The 16018-nt window shown below is 39.0% G+C and overlaps 1 protein-coding gene across 2 annotated transcripts; it reads left to right on the top strand.

Annotated features, from left to right (window-relative positions):
* Nucleotides 1-3812: 3812 nt before the first annotated feature.
* eif4h (eukaryotic translation initiation factor 4h) lies at nt 3813-14567 on the top strand. Of its 2 annotated transcripts, XM_003968319.3 has the most exons (7): nt 3813-3940; nt 5400-5590; nt 6418-6482; nt 7259-7364; nt 9017-9094; nt 11736-11882; nt 13071-14567. In XM_003968319.3, exons 1-7 carry the CDS (start codon nt 3876-3878, stop codon nt 13205-13207), a joined length of 789 nt encoding a protein of 262 aa, XP_003968368.1. In that variant the 5' UTR covers nt 3813-3875; the 3' UTR covers nt 13208-14567. The 2 variants fall into 2 exon arrangements, with proteins under 2 accessions (XP_003968368.1, XP_003968369.1); XM_003968320.3 differs by lacking the exon at nt 9017-9094.
* The last annotated feature ends 1451 nt before the right edge of the window (nt 14568-16018 follow it).

Raw genomic sequence — 16018 nt, 5'->3', positions numbered from 1 at the left:
TCACAATATGACACTATCCAGGAATTAGAAAAAGGTTCTGACTGGATCCTAAATATCTCGAAATCCTTAAATTCTTCAAACTGTGATTACAATCAAGTCTGCTAAACAAAGTTAGTAGTGTAATACGGGAACTGACTGAAACCAAACTTGGGTTTTAGAAGAAAAATTATAGTACCACTATTGCCCAGAATCCATTAAGACAAGAATCTCTCTAGCGCAACCTTTTTGAAACCAAGATATACGTCATGGGTACCGAGTCGTGTGAAGGGCTACCGCTGGACACATTCCTCTAAAATAACAAATTGTGTGTGTGTGTGTGTGTGTATCAATAACTTAGTAACTTAGAGTGGGTAACAGAAAAGATCAATATTCAACACTTTATTATTATTAATCTCAGCAATTCAGATGATCACTTCTACATTTGATCAGAAAAAAAATGTCGAGTTTTCACCAGACCCTTTCAACCGTGAGAAACTAAGTCATTTTAACAATTCATAAACTATGTTGAACCATGTTTTAAAAGGTTATGCAACATTTAAAAAAACAAAAACTTTCATATTGAATAAATCTTAACTGAACAAATATACTGCAATTCTGCTCAAAATCTGTTAGATTTTATGAACACACTTTTTAGCTCATGGGCCTTCTCTGACTGTAGAATGATTCCCGGTGGGTAGTTAGCATTGTAGCTTTCATGACGCGTAGTGAAGCGTCGCTCCACATTGTGCTGCTTCGCCGTCATCACAGTCGCCCCACAAATGCAACATACACACCTTTCTTTCACAGTAGTAAAAAATTACTCTTCCTCCCATTCACTTTGAAAATGATAAATTTACTGTCTTCTTTTTGCCATGTTTTTGGGGTAGAAAATTGCACTCCATCCACCATCTTCACTGCCCGCTAGTTTATTCTCCACAAGCGCAAAGGTTCTTTCATGCGCACAATACTGACATTTGAACTAGGTCAGAGTTCACCTTCACTTTATATGTATATATATATATATATACAGTATATATATATTTAATTTTTTTACATTGTCATTTTAAAATCCATGTAAATGCAGGTGTGATTTAAAAAAGTAGAAAAAATTTTCTTAGACGCACGTCACTTGCGAGTTTTGCTATTTTTAGAACAGGCTTTTTTAGAACAGGGCGACTCATGTGGTCATTGCGGGCGATTTGGTGCCCACGGGCACTGTTTTGGTGACCCCTGCTCTAGCAGCAGGTGGATGTGTTGGCTACAGTAGATGGTGTGTGTGTGTGTGTGTGTGTGTGTGTGCGTGCGTGCGTGCGTGCGCGCGCGCGCGCGGGCGATGCTTACAACACGAGTCCTCACAAATATAAGGTTGTTAATTTATCTAATAATATATTGTCAGTAAGGGCGCATTTTTAATTAAACAATAAAGTTTGTGTCCAGAAAGGGTTGGAGCCTCTGACTCATCCAATCTCAGGGGACATTTTTGAAGATGTCTGAGCAGATGGATAAGATTTACTACTAAGTCACATTCAATCAATCATATTGATTATGTTTATATATATAATATCAGAAACAGTTGTTTCATGTACTATTTAAGGTGAGGATATTGATTTGAGGATATTATCATTTAAATGAAACCAAATCTGTTGCTTGTGTCCTTTGACCGTGCGCACTCCTTCACAGTTAACTTCAAAAGCTGATAACTGTAACACATACAACTGTCAAAACTTATGTCACCCTTTGCTACCTAGAGTGGAACTGACAAGTGAAATTTTGACTTGTGGCCAATGGTCTCAGATGGTGTCTTCCTGTTAAATGATGAAGACAATAATGTTCCACAGCAGCATTATCATTATTTTCAATCTAGTGATGCCAAATTGACACTTGTCAATACTGTCTTCACTAAAACCTGATGCTAATGGGGAGAACTACTTTGGCAAGTTCAGACAACACAAAGCTTTCATCTAGTCATTTCTGAGAGTAATTAAAAATGCTGTGTTTCAGTGCAGTTCAGATTTGATTTAGTCTAATCTTAATATAATTTTTAACAAGGTTAGTTGAATCAAATATTTACATTTGTGTATAGTATAGTGGGAAACTTTCTAAACACCTGCCTTGCTCTAATCAGGATCACTTCAAACATTGTGATGGAGAGGATAGGGGAGATGGAACATCCCACTGCGATTGCCACTTTCATCTGCTGCGTGGTGGTGAAGTCTGGCAGCATAAGGCACATATGCAGGTCATGGATGTAGCTTGCCATCGTCCTGAAATTCTGGGTGATGTAGAAGTCGTCCAGTTGGTGTAGCTCTGACCAGTTGGCATTAGTTAATTCTCGCCACACCATGCATGTTTTTCTTGTCCCTTGTTGCCCCCTCGATCTGATCATGTTCCATACATTCTGGTAAAACTGGGATCCCAGCCCCCTGGCACCTGGTAACAATGTTCTTCATCAAATTGAAAGTCATACTACGTGCCATCACTGAGAAGGAAATTGTGCTCTTGACATTCAGCAGGACTATTCTCCTGAACTGGGTGATGGTCTGTTCTGCTCTTTGGGGATTAGACTACCATTGCCATCCAAGGAAAGTTTTCTGTGTCAACTGGACTGTTTTTCTTGAAGCCTTCTGGATAGAAGATGAAATGTCTTCAAGAGAAGAAAAACAGTCTAGTTGACACAGAAAACCTTCATTGGATAACTATGACCTGAATGATTGAGAATCTACACAGATGACCATAGCCCTGTGCCACTATGATGGAATGCTCTGCTTGACCCAAGCCGTTTTCATCAGAGTCCATAAGAGGTTCAGCCTTCAGACAGTTCTTGTCGAGGTTGTATAGAATCTATTTGGCCCTGTGCTGTTGATGCCCTCGCCCATCGGACTACCAGGCTGACCTCACAGAGTCCAGGTGGAGCAGCATTGAAGAGCATTGAAGTTTCTGCTCGCTTTGGTACATAGCCTGGTGATCCCAGACCCTTGAACCTTTTCTGTATCACTGTAACTTTCGTGGTCATACAAAGATGACCTTAGAGTACATATAAAGGGAGATGCACCTGAATAGTGACTTAGAACAAAACACACAATCAGATGAATGAGTGATCAATCCATTGCAGGACACACACCAGTGGCTCACTCTATCAGGACACATTTGCCTCTAATGAAACTGAATTTCATGTTTTTGGACAGTGGGAATAAACTAGGCAATAGCCTCACAGACACCAGCATGGCCTGGAAACCCCACATATTAAGACTATTTATATGAAATAAATGAATGTTGGTTATGCTAATCACATTAGAATACATATGGTTAAAGTGTATTTAGTAAAAGGTGAAATGACTTCTGACAGAAGGAAGAAAAGATAACACAAGTTCAGTTGCCCTGGATTGAAATCAAAGGTATTTGAGTGTAGCAATGAATCTCGTTATATTTTTGTTACCTCTGGCCAAAATTACATCACTAGACTGCGTAAAATTGTATCTACAGAATAATATATATATATGTACAAACTTTATATTAAAAATGTCTGTTCAGAGAACTTTCAACCAAAAATGTAATATATTTCCAAGAAGAGTTTCCATTAATAAAGGTGGCTGGTCAAGCTATGTGCTAGTAATACTTCACAAGAATATAATATCTGTTTGTTTAAGAATTGGTAAGTCAGTACTTAATGTGCTTTATTGATTTATCTATAGATTTTTCTTTTATTTCATAAATTTTATATTTTAATGAAATGTAGATCGCTGGTAATCATATTTGTGTGTCTTTTTGATTAAATACTTGATTAAACAAACAAACAATCAAAAAAAAACATTCTCGATCAGGCGATACGCGGCCGACTCATCTGGCTCGCTGAGTGACGTGTAGGACCACCTCCTTCGACACACACATCAGCAGTAATGGCGGACTTCGACTACTACGACGATCGAGATCGGGCCTATGGAAGCTTCGGCGGCAGCAGAGGGTGAGATGTCCATTGTAACTGACAACTGAGCCATATTTCCTCCAAAAAATGGATCCATTTGACTATAGCTAAATTGGGGTTATGTTCGATGTTAATATCCTCTGCACAAGGGCCAGGCCCCGTTGCTCGGTCTTCACTGTACCCCGAGCTGGCATTCGGGGTAACGGGAAACCGCGTAGAACCTAGCGACACTGAAGCTAACAGGCTAATCATTTGGGCCTTTCTAGTTAACGGAAATGAGCCCACGTTGCGTTAATCCCCCGACTCTCTGCAGAAAACACTTAATAGCTATATTCCACGGGGTTTTGGCTTGTAGAGACTTCCTTGTTCGTTTCGGAACAGGAGGCTCCAGTCTTACGAACTAGTGGCGGAGGTGCAGCTGCAGATTGCCCGCATGGCTGCATCGCATGGTTACACACCTTTCTAAACTGTTTTTCTAAAATTGTGCTAGTTACATGGATAATTGATCTACGTTGTAATGCAGAACATATTTGAAAAGTTGCAACATTTGGTAGGGGTCTTGATAACCAATAAATTCAGATGATTCATCGTTCATGTTAGAATGAATCCTTCATCACCATTAAAACAATCCCGTAATAAATGTCACATTATCTGATCGCCGATGCTGCTGCAAATGAAGCGAGCCCTTTAGTTGCAATTAAATTTTGTACAGATTGTGTGTGACGCCATTTACTGAAACGACATCTTCGGTAGAAAAACCTCAGATATCTGTTCTAAACAAAGGCCGTTTAAGGGTTCTGCTAAACAGCTTCACATTTGTAGATTGTTAGGAAAAAAAAGTGTTGTTGCAATTTCTGCCCTCCATTTTTTGGTCTCGTTTGTTCACATACTTGGACTATTGCCTCAACAGTTTCACGCACTTTTTCGTTCTTTCTCTCAGCTGCAACCTTGATCTGCAACAAATCTCAATTCATTCACCTTCATTCCATTAGTATCGACCCAGCAACCAAGCATACTGCTTTCACCTGAACACCTGCATTTATGTCTCACATGTGAGACCTCATCTCACTTTTAACTAATTTTACCCTTTTCTGATTACAAAGGGAATTTTGTTCATTAAAGCATATTTAGTTTGATTTTGTAAAGAATGATAGCATTGCTCTATAGAGGGAAAAGGCAGCAGGTGTCAATATTATCAGTTATTATCATTATGATGAACTGTGTATTGAAATATACAGTAGCTGCCCTGTTTTGGGGGTGTTTTTTTCATGAACAGTATTATTAATGTTGTTGTTTATATACGAAATCCTATGACAATTAAGCGATATATCACTAGGGCATTACATTACATCTGCATTTATATATACATGCAATGAAACACACTCAAATTTTATGATTTATAACTCTAACTCTATTGTTTGGAATTCTTAGCTGGACACAGATTCCTAATAAAAAGACACATTATTTTTGCTCTCTTTATGTTTTTCTTCCCCATAAGCCCCCGCCCTGGAGCTGCTACCTCTGGAGGTCCCAGGAAGCAGAAGGAGCTGCCGTCAGAGCCGCCATTCACTGCTTATGTAGGAAACCTGCCTTTTAAAACGGTGCAGGGGGACATTGACCAAATCTTCAAAGAACTCAACATCCGCAGCATCCGATTGGTCAGAGACAAAGAAACAGACAGGTTCAAAGGTGCGTTCATTAAGAACAAAGCATTCACAACCTAGAGCCACTCACCCATTTAAGGGCCAAGTCAAAATATTACACACTGTGGGCTGGATTTCCTGCCCAGCCAGATCTGTTCAGTAGACTGCAGACAGGAATAAAGTTCTGAAAGTTTTAAAGTGTGTATATATATATATACACACTATATGTGTATATATATATAAAATAAAAATAAAGTTCTATTGGCTCTGGCCAAATGGAATGAAAATGTGAAACCAGTAAGGTCAGACTTCACGTTTAGTATTCTGCTTAGATTTCAACTTTTTTTATTTATTGGTGTACCGGCAATCATGGCACAACACATGTGGTGAGCTCCACTGGCTCAGATATAAATGAATGCTTAAAATAGATAGATAGATATATATAGATATATATCTATCTATCTATCTATATATATATATCTATATATATTTTAAGCATTCATTTATATCTGATTATATCAACTGAGCCAGTGGAGCTCACCACATGTGTTGTGTCATGATTGCCGGTACATCAATAAATAAAAAAAGTTGAAATCTAAGCAGAATACTAAACGTGAAGTCTGACCTTACTGGTTTCACATTTTCATTCCATTTGGCCAGAGCCAATAGAACTTTATTTTTGTACTTGTAAAGGAAATTATAGTTTTTTTTATAATATTATTCTCATGCACATCTGATGGCTTATACATTAGTATTTTGTTTAAATTGTTGGTATTTCTAAATACAGTGGAATATTATTGTAATCTGGGCAGAATTCTGAGTCCATTAAATGTCATCACATTAACTTTCTTTCCCTGCCTGGGTCTTTTTCAGGTTTTTGTTATGTTGAATTCGAAGATCTGGAGTCTCTAAAAGAAGCATTGACATATGATGGTGCAGTAAGTGAAGCGTGGGGGGTGACTTCTTTGTGAACAACAGAACACCATGCAAATTCAATGTAGACATGTTTGAGACTCTAGTACAAAAAATGAATAAAATCCTGGATGATTTTAAAATTCCAGGCACATTTCTAAGTTTGAAAAAAAGAGTTGTTCAGGCCAAAAAGGAGAGCTGGTCACCCTAGACATTACCATAATTGTGATTAAACTTTAAATATTCAATCACTAGCTGGGAAAATCAGGTCAGATTACAAGTTGTTAGTGCATAATAACGTGCCATTTTTCACTGTTGGTAAAAACGTAACAAACACATTTTGCATGTAGATAATCCTGATGCATGTTAAGAAAAGTAAAAGTAATTATGTGACCCGTCACCTATTCAGTTGACTGTGTCAAAGTTGCCCCGGCCCTAAACCTGTTTATGTGCTTTCCTGTTGACAATGTATGGAATGAGCTTGAGTGAATTATCTGTATAATTTGATTAAAATATTGTAGTGATTCATTTGGCTCTTCCATCTGCCAACACTGGTAGAGGCAATGTTGTTTTCTATAGGGAATCTAATATATTCTGTTTCTCTTGAATGATTGAGTTGTCTTTCTGTTGTTTAAAATCACTAGCAAGGTCTTCCTTGAGTTGCTTCTATGTGTTTTCCAAATGGGTTATTAATTTCCTTCACACCAAAAACACTTCTGACTGTACTGAAGACATAATCTGGAAACACTTTGATGATATATTTAAATTAGTTTTGCTCATTAGTCATTGTATTTGTGTGCAGCTCCTAGAAGAGAGGTCGCTGAGGGTTGACATTGCAGAGGGACGAAAACAGGAACGAGGAGGTGGTGGCAGTGGCGGATTTGGATATAGGAAAGATGATGCAAAAGGTACGAATATGGAATACACCACCTGGTATGTATAGATCTAAATTTTGTATTTCTATGGACCAAAAATGTAAGGCTTTTTTAAAACCTAGATAGGTGAACTCATTGTTTTTGGATAAGTATCCTTCAGGTCAGGATATCAGTGAAACATACATACATATAGGCATATATGCACGCATACACATACATACAAGTGTACATACAACATTCTACTCGTTTGGACAACTTTTCCACAATTTAAAACATGCTCTTACTAAAATCAACAAAACTAATCCAAAATAACAAATCAAAGCCAATAATAGAAAAAATTTCACATTGATCCTAAATATTATTTCAGTACCATTGATCGGTATAAAACCAAAACCATGATGACAATACTGCACTGCCCTCATGTGGCTATTTTTCAATTGTTCTAGACAGGGTTTCAAATTCTATATATGAAATTTTTGAATCATGGCACATGTGCATTTTATTTCTCCTACCTGAAGTTTTTATCATAACAGACAGGTATCTGTAGGTGTACTTGTGAAACTGAACAAATTATTCTGGGCAACATTGTGGTTCTGCTAAAGCCTGGGCACTAAACTGAGAAGTGGAGGATTTCCTATTCAAGTTCCTGTGCATCCAAATCATGGAAGGTGTTCTGGTAGTAAGGGGAGGTGCCAGAACAGAGCCCTCAGAGCAACACTGATGTACCCTTGAGCAGGCAACAAATCCCCAAATGTTCACATAGGGCCCTGAATTGAGCTTGCAACTCATCCAAGGCCTGTCATCACCCATATGCAGCTGAGAGGCTCCAGCACTGTCACCATGACCTGGAACGGGATTTAGCGGTCACCTTAAAGAAAGAGCACTCTTTGTCTGTCAGTCCTTGTCATCATCCTCATATGTCAGTTCTCACCTGAATGTTTAATCACAACTGTAAAATATTGTACAGTACAGGACACAATACAGGCCAAAAGTTTGGATACACCTTCTCATTCAATATGTTTTCTTCATTTTCATGACTATTTTCATTGTAGTTTCTCCAAGGTAGTTTTCTGTTTCAACTGGACTGTTTTTCACTGAAGGCATGAAAATGATGAACACATGTGGGATTATGTACTTAACAAAAAAGTGTTAGATAGCTGAAAACATGTCTTATATTCTAGTTTCTTCAAAGTAGCCAACCTTTGCTTTTCTCATAGTGCTGCAAACCCTTGGTCTCTCAATGAGCTGGTTTTCACATCACAGGTGTGCCTTGTCAGGTTTACTTAGTGGAATTTCTTGCCTTATTAATGGGGTTGGCCATATTGGACAACTGTTAGAATTCGTATTATGGCAAAAACCATTAGCTAAATAAAGAGAAATCAGTGGCCAACATTACTTTAAGTACTTAAGGTCAATCAGTCCGGATAAAGCATTGACTGAGAAGCTCAGTCAAAGAGAAGATTTCTGTCTGCAGGTGGGGCCCTGCCATGTTTCTGAAATTTTCTTCTTCACTGCTTCTAACATCCATCCTCTTGATTGGTTATTGGACACCTACACTCTGCTTCTTCCTGATCCTTAAAGGAGATCTGGGCTTCTTGCAGTTTCCTATCCTATCCTTGATAGTTTCCTATCCAGTCACCTGCCAGCACCTCCTCTCCGTGTTAAAGTCCAACTGTCCTCTGCAGGAAAAGGAGGTAGTCGAGGATCTGCCGCAGGAGGAGGAGGACGTGACAACCGTGAGGACTTCGACCAGCCAGGAGGAGGTGGGGTTAGAAAGATGAGAAGGAGATTGCGGCTGATCAATCATACTGGGCATTCATTTCTGTGCTAGTGTTAACCACACAGATGTGTTGATTTGAACTTTAATTCAGGTAACCTGAAGAATACTGTGTGTTCTGATATTTTAACTTCTTGCTTATATATGGCTGGCACATGTGTTGAAGCATTAGCTCAAGGCTCTCAGTATGAACTAATCACACTTTGCATCCTGTGGTGGAGATCTTGTAGTGTTCCTCCTTTAAGCAACATAATAGATTTCAATGCTGCAGTTATGGACTTGTCACTCTAATGTGCTGTGGTTGGGTTGTATTTTCAGACGGTTTTGAGTGACCAAAGACAGTTTAGGTTTACTGTTTTTGGATAAATTATTAAAAATATTAGTTGGGTTCATTGAAAGTTTTCCTGTCTGTCGTTTAGGTGGCCAAACAGCCACCGCCTGTTGTCGGGGACTCTCTGTCCAGAGGTGATGGATGTGGGCGGAGCCAAATTCAATGGTGATTCTGATGACTTAAGAATTCTGGCAATATTCTTGCTTTCAGAGAGGCTCAGTAATATATTTTCCAGAAACATGGCACATGAGAGCCACTGCCATATGCTCAAAGTACAATGGCAGATAGATTAGAGTGACTAGATATAATGGGCAACACTCAGTAATTCAAATGATGATGTAGCTGTTGTGTGATGAATTATTGATACATCAGTGCAGTAATTCAGAGATATAGAAAACAAATTACAATTAAATTTAGATATGTCAATTATCACTGACCATACTGACTGCTTAGTAAATATTCATAACTGAGCAGTCTCACCATCAAGTCACTTTGACCAAATCCATTCTTACAAACTGCTTTTTTACATTCCAGGATGTAATACGATAAGTTTCATTGCACATGTTGTTGTGGTTGGCATGTTTGCCTCTCGGCCAGAAGGTTGTAGGTTTGATTCTCATCTACATTTATCCTTTGACTTAGTATGCTGTCCCTCTGTCTGTGTGGGTTTTCTTCCAGGTTCTCTGGTTTTCAGCAGGTCAGGCCTAACCCTATAACAATAGATATCTTCCTTGTATGTAGTTAGGACCCTAACCCTTAAATATAAATTAATGAGTCTCCATTAACATATCATTAGCTGCTGTGGATAAAAGTCCACATAACAGGCAACTCCCAAGTTAATAGCTGAAAGATGATGCTGATTTTCAGTGTGCTTATATTTTTGGCCTTCTAGTAGAGATGCACAGTCCCATAGAAGCTGTCAGCAGCATTCTGATCTACTGTCTTATTTGTTTCAGGTCTTCATCTGACCTATCTAAAACCTTATCCCTTTTTCTCAGTTCTAATCTAAATTTCAAAGGTAAAAGGATACATTGTCTCAACACTAATGATTCTATCTCCTTTGTTCAGGTTATCATACCTGATGGACATCTGCAGAATATGAATGTCAATGAGCATTTATCTGAGTTTTCAAGGCACTTCACTACGTGGGTTGTGTGGTTTTTCTGTGGCTGAAGTCTTTGTGTCCTCTTTACCATCTCAATTTATGTTCAGCTTTGACGTATATGAAGGGAATATGTCAAATCTCCTGATAGTTACTGTTGTGGTCTTGCAAGAGGTTTCTGTTTGAAGTAGAAGTGGTACACACATGTCTAAGCTGTGCTCCGAGTCGCCACATTTCTTTAGGATTGGAGAAAATCCTCCATTTGTTTTCAGCTTTAAATGCTTTTTTTAAAGCATGTTTGAACATAATTTGTCATTGATTTGCCATAAATGTTGAATTGGCAGGTGACATTATAAAGACATTGACAAAAGCATTCTTATATGCTTATAACGTTCTAATCTTATTTGTATTTATTTATTCTGTTTCTATACTTTGTATAGGTTGCTACTCCAATTCAATTTCCCTACGGGGATGAATAAAGTACATCTTAATAGTTCTATTAGTAATTACAATAATAAGACTTTATTAATTCCATGGAGTGTGAGTGATTGTTTATACACTTTGGTTGTTACACACAAGTATACATGAACATATATGAACAAATGTTTTTTAGGAAGATGTGTCAGCTGGCATCGACGGGCACTCTGAGCATTTGGGGGTTTAAGACTTGCTCAAGGGTAACCTTGGCAGTGCTTAAAAAATATCCTGGCACTTCTGCAACTGGGCTTGAACTGAAAACCCTCCCACACCCAGACCAGTACCTTACAGGCTGATCTACCGCCTCATTATCCGTATAGTGTTAGCTGTTGCTAGCCTATTGTGGATACTGATAAACTCAATAACAACAATAATTTAAAAAATAGCTGTTCAAGCTATGTGCAAGGAACTTGTGAAACTAACCTCAGTTCGTCTGTGAATGAAGTGGGGTTTGTAAAAATACCAAACTTTCCAGCAACCTCGAATTATTCGGCTCTTCAGAACTGCTTTCCACTGAATGCTAAGATAAACTGCTAAATAGCATGTCCTTTGGAAACTGCTAGGTTCTTCCTTGTCTTATTTCCATATTAGTCTTTTTAACCCATCAGTTCTTCAGTGCCAAGACTTTCATTACTCTCCTGTTCATTATTGACTTGTTTTAGGCTCGAAGTCTCTTGAAGGTGACAGTACTAACAGTCCATGTTTCTGCACCTATAGGTTATAGAGATGATGATTATATGGGAGGGCGGAGTCGAGGTGGCGGCACAGGTGCTGGTCGTCCCAGTGACAGGAGGGGTGCAGGTCCAGGTCGTTACAGAGAAGGACCCCCACGTGGGGGAACAGACTTCAGGGAACCCTCTGAAGGTGACATCACTTCTTCTTTTTTAAAGTGATATTGAAGCAAAAAGCTATTAAAATGTAAAGTTGATACTGCACACGTGTTTTCTGCAGGGTGTGTCAACTCAAACACAATAAAAAGGAATACAATGAAAATGTCGACCTATCCCACAGCAATGCTAAGCTTGACTATAACTCAGCCCACACGTGTCTTTTCACTTATCTGGAGTAACCTAAGCGGAGAGGTCCAGTCTTCCTCTCCCCGGCCGCTTTGTTCCGTTCTTCCAGTGGGTATCCCCAGGTCCCAAACCAGCTGAGAGGCTCTCTCTGGGGAGACAGAATTTCAGGATGTGTCCTGGGTGCAAAAGGGTCTGTGTTGGTGGTCAGGATTGAGCATTTTGTGGTTGTCTTGACTCATCAGGTCACACTCTTCAATCCCTACTGAATCGGGGCCCCAAGTGGAGAAAATCAAATATATCGGGATCAGAAAGCTCAACTTTTTCTTCAAGTGGCAGAGAATAATCCTCTTTAGGGTATTTGGGCTCTCCCTTAGAGTGAGGGTGAGAAGGTCAGTCATCTAGAAGGGTCTCTGAGCTAATGCACCTTCTTGATGAGGTTTTTAGGTCACATGTCAACAGGAGGTCACTTTAATACACACAACTCTTCCCACTACATGAAGATAAATGGTTGTATTCACACTCTCACTGTTATTGAAGAATGTAGGGATATTGGGCTGGTACCAAAATGTACTCTGATGCACCTTGGAGCCCTTTACTGGCACCCCATTAGCAGGTGGGGTAAGATATTTATTAAGTGGGTGTATGGAGTCATGTTCTGTAGCAATTAAAAGTGCTTAATGGCTTTGTCTTTGCATTCACTGAGAGTGGTTGTGGAAAGATGAGACCAGTGTTAGTCAATTTTTTTGAGAGAATGACTTACACCAGTAACAAATAGGAACATGATTTTTTTTCTGATGAAGGAGCTGGTAATCCATTTAAAACCTTAAAAACAAGCAATGGAAATCACAACATTAATTTTCATGACTTAAATATTTAAGTCATGTCTAAACTGAACTGGCAGTGAGTTTGAGGAATTACAGTGTCTTGTCTAGAATAACAATAAGTCATTGAGAAATAGTGATTTGTTTTTTGAGCTTTTAAATTGAATTTGACTGACTGTACGACACATATAATGTAATGACTTTATTTCTTATAGAGGAGCGTGCGCAGCGACCTCGACTGCAGCTGAAGCCTCGAACTGTGGCTGAGCCGCTTAACCAGGTGGCCAACCCAAATTCGAAAATCTTTGGTGGAGCCAAGCCACGGGAGGAGATCATCAAGGATAAAGAATAAGACTGTGGGCCGTGAGGCTAGGGAGGAAGGGTTTGGGACGGTCAGCAGTGAACAGATGGAGAACTTTAACAAAGAAACAAAGAAATGCCACAGTTAGCATTCCTTCCTGACAGCCAACGATTGAGTGGACACCACCCTCTTCTTCGTCTTCTACTTCCTGTTTGAGTTCCTTTCAGCAGAATATTTATTCGTAGTCAAAATATACACAACACACTGGTGACTACCTTTAAACACAAATGAGCAGCTTGTTGATGCATGCCTGAGATTTTCCCCGCCCCATTTTACCATAGCTTATTGTGATGTCACCCCTGCATTGTCCCATGACCCTTTCTCTATATTCCTTTTTCACCCACCACATTGTCCCCTGGGAAGAAGCCAGAGGAAGTAATTCAGCCGCTGCTATACTCCACTTCCGGTTGGTTCATTGCAGGTTTTTTTTGTCATTGAATCTGACAGTGCCACACTTTCACCAGTCATGGTGCATCTTTGTTTTAATCATTTTCTTATCTGGTCGGTTTATGCTTGTCAAATTTGTGGCTCACAAGAAGCTCCACCCCTCAGTCACAGGTAGCCAGTAAAACACCCGTGTGCTGCCATGAGTGTTGGATCTGTCATGTTAATCCGCTGGGGATGTCATTGTATCTCTGTTGCTGGCTTGTGAACAGAAAAGGGGAGATTATTTTTAAAATTATTTCTCCATTTTGAAAGTAGAATAACCTGTGTACTCAGTAGACAAACCACATGCCCAAATGGTTGGTTGGGTAAAAGAAAATAGGGGTTTAGCTTTGTTTAATTTGTCCAGCAAATGTCAAATCAGATTTAAAAATTAATTCTGGCTGTATTCAGTTTCAAAACAAAAACATCAAAGGTTTACAAAGGTGATAAATCTATTTTTAATTTTTCTCCTCCATGTTTTCTGTCCTTTGGGAATAATGGCAGAGAAATGGACTGGTGATAAATCTTGTTTTATCCTTTAAATTGTACCCATTTTTACTTGGATCTCTGTCTTTTCACACCTTTGACTGCAACCTGAGCTAATTCCAAACCATGTGGTGCCGCTAACATCACAATAGAATTCGATGCTTTATTGTAGTTTTTTGTGCTCTTGGTGTTGAAGCCAACTGCCATGTTTATGAAATTGTTTAGAAAAGGAATTTCTGCATGAATCTGTTTCAGACTTGAATGTGTGGGCTAATCTGGTTTCAGGTGATAATGATCCGTTGGTTTTTCAGAAAGTCTGCAGCTGACAAACTCTTTGATTTGATCTTTTTTGTACTCCAAAATAAATGTTTTAACATTTTTCCCTTTTCTTTGGTTTTTCACTGTTTATGGCAATAAAATGATCACCAGACATCATTAACATGTCTATTGAGCTTTTTTTAAACAAAAAAAAAAAAAGTAACATAAATGCTCTGGTAGATTTCATCTTGAATTTATAGTTTAGTACTTCATCTTTTTTTTTAGCTTCAGCACCAGCACACCTTTCCATTCTTGAAGAATCCTCTAATCCTCTAACTCTGTAAGATCTTATTGATCAGCCTAGTCCAAAACTTCATAGCAACCTCCCCCAAGTGCTTCCATACCATACCAGGTATATCATGACTGCCTGACTTCCTACTCTTTGTCTTCTTCAATGTCCTCCTAACTTCACCCTTGAAAAGGTGACTTGATAATCCACAATTTTACTGGCTACAGCTGGAGAGATGGCCCTCTCTTTCCTGTCCACATTGTACCTGCAGTTTCTGGACAATTAGCCTGGGGGCTCCTTATAAAAGGGTCTGGTTCTTTTCCTCTTTTGCTCCGTGGCTTTGAGGCACATCCAATTCGTGGCAGTCTTACTCCTGTGTGTGTATTACCCACCTGTTGGAGGTTAGTGCAGTGGCTGAAGTGTTAGCGCTTCACTTTGTATTTGGTATGCTAGATGGTCTTATTGATGTTTATAGGCTCACAGCTGACTCTATAGGGTAACCATGTGATTAGAAGATGTGCTCTGTATGTTCCTCAGATGCAGCCAAAAAAATCCTGATGGTACAGTATGTAAACTCTGTAAACTGACCTCCTTTTCTCCTCCCTCATGTCTTACGGAGGCTCTCTACTGCTTTGCCTGATAATATCAACTGTTTAAACCACTTGGCTGTCTGCCAAAGCTAGCTGAATCCCAGCATCCTAGGTTCACCATTAAGATGCTATCTTGGTTCACACCCTGGTCATTTCTTGCCTTGATTACTGTAAGTTTGTTGTTTTTGGTTTACTTGACAAATACTGTACACCCATTAACTTTACCTGGTTTAAAATTCTGCCGTTATTATCAAAACCCCTTCCACTTGCTACATCACACTCATCCTTCTAGTGTGTGACATGAATTAAAGTTAAAACTTCAAACAACACAAAAATGAAGATATAGATAGAAAAAACAAATTGGATAATCACAATAGAATCCATTCAATAAGGGAACACAAGTAGAATGAGAAAGCCAAAATGAAAACACAAATTGGTTAAAGCAAAGGAAGACACCCACAAAGATGGGAAAGAACCAAAAAGAAAGTATAGGTAAATCAGTTCAATGCAAATACAAATTTTATAAAAGGGGAAATGAAAAAGCAAAAGGGACAAATAGTGTGTTATAGGTCCAAGCAGGCACACATACTCGTTTTGACCAGCTTGCCCAAGGAAGGCCAGTGAAGGTTGAAACATAGCACTGTGCTGACGGTTAGAGTTAGGATTAAGAGCCTTTTTGAACCCCCACCTTTTTAGGGTGGTAGACAACTATTGTTATGACTATGGGATTAAGCCTCTCTAAGAGGACCGTGT

Source organism: Takifugu rubripes, chromosome 11, assembly GCF_901000725.2.
Source record: "Takifugu rubripes chromosome 11, fTakRub1.2, whole genome shotgun sequence".
NCBI classification, from domain to species: Eukaryota; Metazoa; Chordata; class Actinopteri; order Tetraodontiformes; family Tetraodontidae; genus Takifugu; species Takifugu rubripes.
This window is presented reverse-complemented; position numbering and strand designations above follow the sequence as displayed.

Coding starts and splice junctions, on each gene's coding strand:
- eif4h (XM_003968319.3), top strand. CDS start 3,876: ATGGCGGACTTCGACTACTACGACGATCGAGATCGGGCCTATGGAAGC. Junction 5,591..6,417: donor AGAAACAGACAGGTTCAAAG/GTGCGTTCATTA, acceptor GGTCTTTTTCAG/GTTTTTGTTATGTTGAATTC. Junction 11,883..13,070: donor CTTCAGGGAACCCTCTGAAG/GTGACATCACTT, acceptor TATTTCTTATAG/AGGAGCGTGCGCAGCGACCT.